At 38.2% G+C, this 11,493-nt stretch overlaps 1 protein-coding gene across 7 annotated transcripts; it reads left to right on the forward strand.

Moving 5' to 3' along the window:
* The first annotated feature begins 2,600 nt into the window (after nucleotides 1–2,600).
* Nucleotides 2,601–10,154, forward strand: LOC116257026 (protein unc-13 homolog). 7 transcript variants are annotated; one of them, XM_031633620.2, is made up of 5 exons: nucleotides 2,601–2,694; nucleotides 3,264–3,516; nucleotides 9,098–9,288; nucleotides 9,376–9,475; nucleotides 9,953–10,154. In XM_031633620.2, exons 2-4 carry the CDS (start codon nucleotides 3,417–3,419, stop codon nucleotides 9,391–9,393), a joined length of 309 nt encoding a protein of 102 aa, XP_031489480.1. In that variant the 5' UTR covers nucleotides 2,601–2,694; nucleotides 3,264–3,416; the 3' UTR covers nucleotides 9,394–9,475; nucleotides 9,953–10,154. The 7 variants fall into 7 exon arrangements, 4 of the variants coding, with proteins under 4 accessions (XP_031489480.1, XP_031489478.1, XP_031489479.1 ...); XR_004173289.1 differs by lacking the exon at nucleotides 2,601–2,694 and adding an exon at nucleotides 9,541–9,613 and having other exon boundaries at nucleotides 2,701–3,516; nucleotides 9,376–9,443; XR_007573772.1 differs by lacking the exon at nucleotides 2,601–2,694 and adding an exon at nucleotides 9,541–9,613 and having other exon boundaries at nucleotides 2,701–3,516; nucleotides 9,098–9,184; nucleotides 9,376–9,443.
* The last annotated feature ends 1,339 nt before the right edge of the window (nucleotides 10,155–11,493 follow it).

The raw sequence follows: 11,493 nt of genomic DNA on the forward strand, positions 1-11,493 counted from the left end.
CCTTCACCAACATAGCCTGAAAAAGGCTCATCTTAAAAAGTAAAAACACCAATCAAATTCAGTCATTGCTTGAACTTAGCAATTAGAACTGCTTGGTTAAAACATATGCAGGATTTTCAATGGTACCAATTTTCTTCACAATAAGTTTATCCAGTGCAATAATATCTTCGAATAAAATCATACCTGACATCAATATGTTTTGTCATCTCATGATACATCTAATCTTTGGTCAAGTGAACGACACTTTGACTATCGTAATAAATAATCAACTTTTCTTGACTTGTATAAAGTTACGATAACATGCCCCTCAACTACTGCTTACGAGATTGCTTCAAGTAATATAATGATTTCTTTAGAAAACACACATGATTATCTTTTCCTTCAACAACAAAATCAAATAATTGATGTATATATATATATATATATATATATATATATATATTCTTTTAATAATTTACCAAATAAAAATGTTATTTTAACATCAAGCTATTCTAATTTCATATCATACATGGCAACTAAAGCAAGTATAGAACTATGCTTATCAACAAGAGAAAAAAATATCACTAAAATTAGTTTCTTCTACCTAGTTGTAGCCTTTTGCAACTAACCAAGCTTTGTCCTTTGCATCTACTAACTGTGAGGTACCTTCCTTTTTCTTAAAGACACACTTGCAAAAAATCATCATCTTGTCCTTAAGTAATTTACAAGCTTTCATGTTTGATTTCTATGCAGAGATTCAATTTCTTCATGCATCACAACTAGGGCTGAAGACAAGCCAAGTCAAGTCCGAGCTCACCCAGCTCGAACTCAGCTTGGCTCTTATTTTGCTTAGTTCGAGCTCGAGCCAAGCTTCATAAAGCTCGCCTGAAATCGAATCGGTTGACAATAATGGAACTTGAGCTCAACTCATCGAGATTGTTTACCTTCAGCAGAGGCCTCGCTTCTTTCTTCCTTGCTACAAAAGGAGATGGTAGAGATGGCTGCAGGGGCGAGATGATGAGAGCCAAACTTCGAAGGCGTATGCAGAAAAAAGAAATGACAAAAACCTAAAAAAAAAAATCAGATCAAGGGTTTTGTGCTCAAAGCCCTCAATTGAGCAAGCGATAGATCCCTCGAGTGAGGGTTATGGGCTCAGAGGCTGAGAGCCCTGGCTCAGCTCAAGCAGAGAACCCAAGCTCATGTGAGTAAGGTACTTGGTTTTGACCAGAGAAACCTCACTTAAGGATTTTGAGTAGAGAACCGGGGAACCCTCGCTCGAGCGAGGATTTTGAGTAGAGAACCAGGGAACCCTCGCTCGAGCGAGGATTTTGAGTAGAGAACCAGGGAACCTCACTCGAGCGAGCAAGGGGACCATCAAAACCCTCGCTCAAGCAAAAAGGTTTTTGAGAGCTCAGAACCCTTGCTATAGAGGGAGAGAGAGAGAGAGACAAATTAGAAGAGGAAGGAAGAAGAAGGGCTGCAGATGACTTACCATTGGTCATCTGTGTATGTGTGGCTGGAGAGAGAGAGAGAGATTAGAAGAGGAAGGAAGAACAAGGGCTGCAGACTAGAAGAGGAAGGAAGAACAAGGGCTGCAGATGACTTACCATTGGTCATCTGTGTATGTGTGGCTGGAGAGAGAGAGAGAGAGCATGTACTATGCCAAGTGTCACATTTAAACCACTTTTAAGACCCACCTTTTGTCCCTCCTTGAACCAGATGGTGCAGGTGTACGTTTATACTTGACTCAGTCCCCATTAGGGTGTAAACCCTTGATTTTCTAGAGTCACATTACCAACCAGGCCCAGCCCATGCTAATCTAAGCACCTCGGTCCCAGCATCCCAAAAATGGGTGTTTCAGACAACCAAACATTTGTAAGGCTTATGCATTTGAACTGATCTACGTTTTCTAGACATTCAGCTATATACTACCTACCATTTTTATCTTTTTTGTTGAAAATTAAGTGGGATGTGTTTTTTGTGTTTGGACATATATAAGTGGTAAAGTACATGTTCCAAAATATGTGTTATTAAATAAATTTTATAAGGGAAAGATCGAAGGAAAATCAGAACGTTGGAAACCAAATTGTTGACAGAGCTTTACTTTTCTTCCTCTTCTTCTTCCTTCTCTTAGAAACTTTGTCAATTAGAAAAACCATTTTTAAATTGGCCAAGAACAATGACCATATGTGCTGACTCATTAAGCTTTCCAAGATCTCATTTAGGTGAGCATGGGAGACCTACCACCCAAATTTAAGTCATCTTTACTGCTCTTAAGATACTTGGTTTGCTTTTGGTGCATCGAGAAACCATCTCTGTAATGCTTAAAGTAGCACATTGTTCGCTTAATTACAAACCCTCTTCAATTTTCACGAGCCAGACGATAGATCTCTTTGCAAATCTGATCCAATTGGAGAATCCACAATTCGTAGATACTTGGTGTGCAATTAATCCAGAAACTGAACCCTAATATTTTCTGGAGCGAAATCATTTTGGACTTACTTGTTATGTTATAGGTGAAATGAGATCTGGTTTTGATTAGATATCCAAGCCAACCTGTCGTGAAAATTGACGGACCCGAGGTGTGGTGTATTGGAAAATTCTTTTCGGGTCGGTTACAGATTCGGTTTGCCCTTTTGAACCCACGGTAACAACAAATCTCGTAGCACTGCTCTCTCTCTTGTCTCTCATTTTCGAAGAGGAAAAGCAAAAGAGGTTGTACTTCATCTCCCTTTCTCCTCCTAGCTGGAATTCTTTTCATGGTTTCTCTCAATTTCTATGGAAATTTTTGTCTATTCAGTTGAATGCGGACTGCGATTACGGGCTTCTTTCTTTCTTCTTCGTTTCGCGCTCTCCGATTGGTTAGAGTGTGGACATTACAACATGGCCTCTAATTTATTGTTTTTCTCGAGTGTTACCGGTGATTAGATTTAGTATGTGTTGGGTGTGCGGACGGATCAGTTTGGCAGTTTAGGCGCTGTGGATGTTATCTTGCTTAAACCCTTGCCAGAGTTTGTTTTCTTTCTTGTTTGATGGATCATTTTACTTCATCTCCCTTTTTCCTCCTAGCTGGAATTCTTTTTAGGGTTTCTCTCAATTTCTGAGAAATTTTTCTCCTATTCAGTTGAATGCGGGCTGTGATTACGGGCTTCTTTCTTTCGTCTTCATTTCGTGCTTTCTGATCAGTTAGAGCGTTGGACATTGCAAGTTGATTTTCCTTTGATTTATTGTTTCTCTTCTCGAACGTTATCGGTGATTAGATTTAGTACATGTTTGGCGTGCAGATGGATTAGTTTGGTGGTTCAGGCGCTGTGGATGTTCTCTTGCTTAAACCCTTGCCAGAGTTTGTTTCCTTTCTTGTTTGATGCACCGGGAGAGTTTGAAGAGTTTTTGGGTGGTCCCTTGTGGGTTTTACGATTGCAGACTTGTAGAACAGAATGGGCGATCTGGGCATTGAGGCGCGGAAGCCACTCCTAGGTTTGTCTACGTCGCTTGAGGGCAAAAGGAGGAGCAAGAAGAAAGTGCTCGAGAATGAAGGTAGAGGTGCCGTTAAATTTGCTTGATTACATATTCCGTGCGGTTCATTTTTTAAATTTTTTAACGAATTTTGGCCGCAACCAATTTTTGACCTTTGATGTAATCGGAGTTTAAATGTCAGGCATGGCCAATTTATAGGTCGTAGTATCAGGTTAACTGAAATTCGAGGTAGGGTTAGCTTTTTGCAGGATCATATTTCCGTTTTGTATGATTTTCTATATTGAGGAGCTTCTTATTTAATTTTTCGATTATTTAAATTTCAGTCTGGTATTTGTGCTTCAAATCTGCAGCCTTTTAAGTGAAACTATGTCAATTAGGAACTTGATCTCCCCCATCTAATTTCTTAGAATTGACAGTCTAGATGATTCCCATTAAATATGGTATATGTGCACATGGTAGTTACCTTTTTCAATGTGTGCGTATGTGTGCCAAATGATTCCCATTAATTTTGATATGTGAGCATATGTAATTACAAGTTTCGCAATATATATATATATATATATATATATATATATATATATATATATATATATATTAAACTAATAGTTTATGTTGGTTGTTATTTTTTATTTTGCGTTGTTTAAAAGTCTACCAAAAATGCATTTGCAACATCTAGTTATTTGGCCGTAACTTTTAGTGAGGGTACACCTTTTGCAATAGTTTTGAGTGATAAAAAATTTAAAAAAAACCATCCGGCGGAGGAAAGAAATGATGGTGACAATGATAGACCCGTGGTTTGAGAAATGGAATCACCCTGAGGGGTTGGGGAAAGCTCACAAGGCCTTGCCTGATACCGACGATCATTCAAGGGAGCGGGAAGGTCTCAAAAGGATGAAGGAGGCTGGTGTGCAGGGCATGGCAGGGAATCAGTGATATAGTTCTTGGGCGGTGATCATCAAAAGTGCAGCAGGCAAAGAGGCGGATTGGGAAGATGCGTTGGATATCCCCGATCTTGGCATTCAGAATGTTAATGGACATTGGGCCTTGGTGATTTCTGATGAGATTCATGAAAGAATGGTGCTGCCTTTCTGAGGCCTGCGATTGGGACCCTAGTTGGGGAAATCCTAGGGTCAAATGCATATATTGGAAAGCTTTGAACATTTGGAATCAACTCCCTTTACAATGTTGCAGAAGGGACTGTTTCTCATTCAAGCATCGTCTAAGGGGGCGTTGGTGGAAATCTTGTTGCCTATAAAATGGAAAGTTCATGATAGGTATTTGGTAATTAGCAAATGGGAATCGGGGAAGCCAATGAAGATGAAGGTAGCCTCTAGTGTACCAATATGGGATTGTTTGCCAGATATGCATATTTTGGCAGGTATTGAAAAGCTGATTGGCGGCCACTGGGTGGCTGAAGACAATTTAACTAAATAATTTGCAAGGAATCGATTTGCTCGAATACGAACCTTTGTTCCTTTCAATTTTTCTCTTGTCAATTCTATGTGCATAGTAGATGGTGATTGTGTTCTTGAGCAATTGGAGGAATACGAGGCAAGAATTAGGTTCTGTATTAGATGTGGGATTTCTTCACATGGTGAAGGGGCTTGTCCTCAGGTACAGGCAGCTTCCCCCTCTCATTGCTTCCTTTAATCCTCGAAAGTACTTGCTCCAGTAGTTCATCCACTAATTGACAAGTGGACCCAAGTCAAGGTGGTGAGACGTAAATCGAAATCTGGTTGGTCTCAGATTACAGGAAGCAATCAGAGGGGGAATATGTTGTCAGTGCTTGGTAATAAAATTCAAGACGCGCCACAAACTGATCTTGATAGGGAACAACCAGATCGCTGGAGAGAAAAGGAGGAAGTAAAAGGGGTGTGGAGATGGGTGGAATATCATCTATGGCATAAGACTTTGACGGAAAATCAGATGTGGGTTTGAATCCTAATGGTGGGGAATTGGAGATGGAGATTTTCTATGGTGAGGAGCAGACTGGGTCAGATAAGAACATAGAGGATCGAACACTAAGTTCAAACATGGTTGTACATGTTGTGCAAGATAAGAGTTCCAAAAGTAAGAATTCTAAAGCCAGCAGGAAGAAACCTCTTGCTAACAAGGAGTTGAGTATGTTGAAGAAGAAAGGAAATACTAAGAATCATAATTATGTTCTGAAAGAAAATTAAGAGGTGAATGTTTGGCCTGGGGGACAAAATATGAAATTCAACCTAGCAGGAGGGGAGGAGAATATCGTAGGGGTATCTAACCACTAGGGGACAAACTTTTAATCTCTAATCAAGGATGAAAGTGGTATTATGGAACGCCAGGGGATTGTCCAGTAAGGCTGCACAAACAGACTGACTGAATCTGGTTAGTCATGAGAATCTTAATATTATTTTCTTCTTTGATTTGATGCTAACTGAAGAGTGTCCGTTAAGCTTTTTTAGGCGATTTCAAAATTTTGATATGGAATCTCATACTGAAGTAGAAGGTAAATGGGCTAGGATTAGTTGTGCCTAGAAGAAAAATGAGTTTAAATTTCTGAGTTGTCGGTTTAATTTGCATTGAAACGATTGTATCTTCATGGAAAAGACAAGAGGGAAGAGGATTGATGTCATTGGGGTCTATTTGCATACTGATTTTAGGGTCAGACATGGCCAGTGAATTATGTTGGCGGCTATGTTGACGGGCAGGCATAGTCCAATGCTGATCTTGGGGGATTTTAATTCAGTCAGAAAATCTTCTAAGAAGTTGGTAGGGCCTCGGCATTTTTGGCTTGCACGGCCTTCAATTCTTTCATCCAATTTGTTGGTCTAGAATAATTAATGGATGGGAAAGATTCTTTGCTTGGTTGAATCATCGTAAGTCCGCAGAGTAGTTATGAGTAAAATCAACTGATGCTTCTACAATAAAACTTGAGCTGAGATGTTTGATGAATCACTGAAGTTAAGGTGAGATTTTAGAGCCTCTTTTGATCATGCAGCGTTGGTGGATTTTTCTGTTTCACAGATTCAACGTGAGTTTGGCAAGAAGGTGTTCAAATATTCCTTTCACTGGGACAAACACCTAAGTTGCCAAAATATTATATCTAGATTATGGCAGGTTGAAGACAAGGGCTGCCCTATGATGCAGCCATGTGCGAAGCTGGACAAAATAAGAAAGGGTCTATGCCACTGGAGAAGGAATGCTTTAGAAAAAGTAGATCTAAAAGTTGATCGTTTGCAGAAAGCGCTGGATGATATTCATTTTTGTGATGATAGGGGTTCAAACCATTGGTTTGAGAAGGAAGAAAAAATCAGATCTGAGCTGAATAAGACCCTGGAAGAAAAAGAGATCTATTGGAAGCAGAGGTCCGACGTGTAGTGGTTAAGGACAACTGGACAAGAGATGGAAATAATAGATTTTTCCTTTCTATGGTGAAAAGGATGGTTCAGAAGAGAAGGCTTGCTGAAACTTCAATTGATGAGGGCTCATTTAATGACCCCATGCAAATTCAAATCAGTTGAAAAAATCATTTAAAAAAAAATTCTCTACAGATGACTCAAAAGGATCCCTGCCTGAAGATCTATGGCCTGGCATGTTAGTTTCTGATCAGGATAATGAGTATCTGCTTAAACCAGTGACAGAAGAGGAGATCAGACAGGCTGTAATAGGCTAGAAGGTGGATAACTTTTTGGGGCCTGAAGGCTTTCCCCATGGATTTTTTCAAAAACAATGGTAAATAGTAGAAGATTTGGTGAGCAGAACTATCATAGAGGGGCGAGTTTGGAAACTGCTTATTTGAATTGGATATTTCCACTAATAGTTTAGGATAATTCTTGTATATTCTTGAAATCTAATAGTGTAGCATGGTAGTCATCGCTGCAGAAATTTGCAACGGGCCATAATCTGCCTGCTCACGTCAGGGTTGTCTATAGAAGTGGTATCCTTGCTCTCTGAACAAGAGCGGTGGTGAACTGAGTGTCTGTGCTGCTCGTTTGTTATTTTTTTTAGTCATTCATTCTTTCAACTTTAATGGAATAGGGGTGATCCTCCAACCCGTTTTTCCTTAAAAAAAATAAATCTTTGGCTATAAATGTGGCCAGCTGATTTCAGTTATATACACACACACAGATGCATGCACACACATTCTCTCTATAGACTTAAAACGATATTTTTTAGGATTCACTAGAAAAATGAAAAGAGAAAGAGAAAAGTAGGTGAGCAGAAAAAAGATTGATAAAAACTCAACCGAAAAGTGGGAATGGTTATGTTTTCTGATCGCAATAATCCACCATAGAAATTATTAAAAAAAGAAGAAAGTTAAACCATAGGGAACAAGAGTAACACATTAATACAAGACATACGTGATTTGACAATATGCTTACACCCATGGGCAAAGGAGGAGTACGATTCTACTATTAATCAAGTCAAATAGAGGCTACAACGAGGCAATACAGTAAAATCCCTCAAGACCCAAATGGGCAATGCCCTGGAGGGAATAGCAAGAAAGAGGGAACTGAAGAGAATGAGATAATACATTTCTCTCTCTCAAAAGGGAAAAATATAAGCAAATACCTCAAGAAATAGCCTCTAAATCAAAGATGGAGCCTTTGTCGTAAATGGCGAGCCAAAATGCTTCTTTCTGCTTTTCTTTCTCACTTTTTTCCCAAAAAATAAACCACCAGACCCTAATTTGTAAAAGGAAGAGTGCCTTTATGGTTCCCTTTTTTTTCATAACTCACATCACTAGACTTATTTCCTTAAAGACTCAAATGTGGAAAATATTTCTCTTATGTGGGGTTCAAGGTACACCTAACAAATCTCTTCGAATAAAATCGTACCTGACATCAATATGTTTTGTCATCTCATGATACATCTAATCTTTAGTCAAGTGAATGACACTTTGACTATCGTAATAAATAATCAAATTTTCTTGATTTGTACAAAGTTAAGATAACATGCCCCTCAACCAAATACATTTTTTAATTGCCTCAATGATTGCTATATATTTGGCCTTTGTGTAGATAATACAATAGTAGACTATAAAGTAGTTTCCCAACTGATGGCACAACTTTCAAGAGAGAAAATCAAGCCAATAAGTGATCTCCTCCTATCAAGGCTACTTGCATAATCTGAAATCAACATATCCAACCAAGCTATCACTGTTCATACCAAAGTCTCTAATGTATCCTTCAAGAATCTAAGAATCTACTCCACTGCTTGCCTATGGCCTTTTCAGGAGATGATCTATCTACTAACAACATTAATTGCATGCGAAATGTCAAGTCTAGTACAAACCATCACATACATAATGCTGAGTCAGGCAGGCCATAACAACACTAGTTGTATCCTTCTTCAAGCTGTAGCTGTAAGATCTTCTTTTCCAGGCTCCGAGTCAACTTTTGCTTTTTCTGTTTTTCTTTGGTAGTTAAATATACTGGAAGAAGGACTTGTATAAACCAAGTGATTTGACAGTCCTTTTGGCAAAGGTTGAAGAATCTGAGGTATAACCTTCTACATAGTTGACTATTTGCCTTTTCTTTAACTTATACATGAGATGTTTACTCCTTTTCCCAAATTCAATTGGTCAATGCGTTTGCAGTCGTTTTTGCTTTATCTTATTCTGTTTTATTTTCTCTATTATAGGTTCTTCCATCTTTTGCAGGTGAAATACAAAGGAGTGAATGCCTCAGATCTCTGAGGGATATTTCCCTTGCACTTGCTGAGATGCCTGCACGTGGTGATCTAACAGGTGATGTCTGTCACTCGGCAGATGGTTACCATCTCAATGTTAAAGTATATGAGAAGCTGCTATTTAGTGTTTTTGACATACTGGACAAGGGCAAACTTGCTGAGGTTTGCTTCATACTGAAATCGTTGGCAATGGTTAGATGGCTGAACACACTAACTGCAAATATTTCATTTCTCATCTCGTTTTCACAGGAAGTAGGAGATTCGTGAACTCTTGAAATCAATCTGGCAAATTCTAGGAATCACAAGGACTATCCATGGTATATGCTATGCTTGGGTCTTATTTCAGCAGGTATCTCTTTGTAACATATCTTTTGCTTCTGTTGAAATGACTTTTTTTGCATCTACTTGTTTCAGTTATGGGAGTGTGCTGCAGTATCCAAGTTGTTGCATTGTGATATGTTTTGAAAATGAAACATCTAGAAAGAAGGTTTCTTTCTTTGACTTTCTCTTTTTCTCAACCAAAGCTTTGTAGAAAATGGAAGAAATATACTCCGTTTTAATTCATATTTTTATGAGGCCCTATTTTTAGTGACATTGAATTTGTTATCATGAATACTGGGAGGCCATATTATTATCTTTGAGAAGTTTGAATTATGAAACTTTCAAGCATGACATTAATTGTTGAGAAGTGTTTTTCTTTTACCTTTATCAATCCTGTTGTTCTTTATGCAAACGTTTAGAAACAATTGACGTTCCTTTTGTTGTCACATTTTTTTATTCTACTGTAACTAATGTAATGTTTTTCATATTGGCTTTGTTATAACAGTTTATCATAACTGGTGAACAACGGCTTCTACAACATGCCACTGAAATGCTAAGAAAGATTCCACTAAAATAACAGCGAAGTATGCAGGAAAAGTTATATTTGAAAGGCCTCTGTTTTCCAATCGAAGGAGAAATAGGGAATCAAGAATTAACATTTATGCATTCTGTCTTGTCACCTATAAAGCAGTGAGCTGATAAGCGTTTGGAGGATTATCATTGCCATTTTTTGAGGTTAGTCTCTGCTTAGAATGACTCGGTGATTGTATTTCTGAATATGATGGTTGTTGATGAACATACATCGTCAAATACAGGAAGATATTGAGCATGATTATGATAAATCTTAGAGGATTTATAATAAAGCTGCTAAGAGATAGATTGTGCTTGTTCCTAGCCCTTTTGGGGAAGGAACAGAATTTGCTGGGGCAGGTGGGGATCTACCAAGCCAGGATTTCAGCCCATGTGAGAGTGGGCTGAATTGTTATAATTGGTATCTGGTTCAACACTTGGACCTGCGGTCTTATACGCATAGACATGCTGCCTTAAGGGAGATGAAATTGAAAGTTCTACATCTAAGATTATGAAAACCTTGAAGGATTGATATGAATGCTAGCTAAAAAATAGATTGACCATTCAGGGGAGAAACTAAAACTATTAGGGGGTGGGTTGGGTCCACTAAACCAGGAGCCCAAACCCATGTAGTAATGGTTTATGTGTGGAATTTAGATGATAGAAAACATGTATTCTAATTGATTGGTGAATTTAGGTAATCACAGTTGGAGCTGATCCAGCGTTCGAAATGGTTGTGAAATTTTATCTTATTTGGGAACTTGATTAAGAGAGTTGTGATGTCCACTGGTGCTGTTCTTTGGATGATGTTGGACTGGATCAAGTCAGCATTGATATGTTCTCAACTATGCAAGAAAGGTTAGGTGACAAAGGATTTATACCGATTCAACTTCTGCAGCCATAAGAGAAAGAAAAAACTTCTTGAAGGGTGTTTGTTCCTTTTTTTTTTGGAGCTTTTAGGAACTTTGCTCTTGTTACAAGGGGATGTGCTGCAATTATCAAAAGTAATCAGAGACCATTATGAAAAAGTCATCCTTCCAGCGACTTGTACAACTAATTAAGACCATATTCTAATTAATTGACTTGTAGTCTTTTGTAGCTTCTCAATCTGTTTGAAGCATTTAAATGAAGTATTTTGATGGATAAATGTACTAACAAGTGCCTATAAGTAGATAAGTAGACAAACATATCTCTGAACAAACAAGCAAACAAATAAGTAATGTTTGTGTTTGTGTTTATGTGTGCATGCATGTGTGTGTATATGTCTACTTCATTTTCCAATAAGCTGACAAAGCAATTTAGACAGGCTTAAGCGCTGACTGTGTTACATTGGTCTTGAAGTGATCCTGTCAATAAACATAACTAGTTCTGCGACCGTCTTTATTTTCTTTTCTTCTACAATATTTTTTTCAAATCAAACCTTTTTTTGTGGTGTTTATTACATTTTGATGGATATGAAACTTCCTTCCAGGTAAG

The sequence above is a fragment of the Nymphaea colorata genome, chromosome 7, assembly GCF_008831285.2.
Source record: "Nymphaea colorata isolate Beijing-Zhang1983 chromosome 7, ASM883128v2, whole genome shotgun sequence".
In the NCBI taxonomy this organism is placed as follows: domain Eukaryota; kingdom Viridiplantae; phylum Streptophyta; class Magnoliopsida; order Nymphaeales; family Nymphaeaceae; genus Nymphaea; species Nymphaea colorata.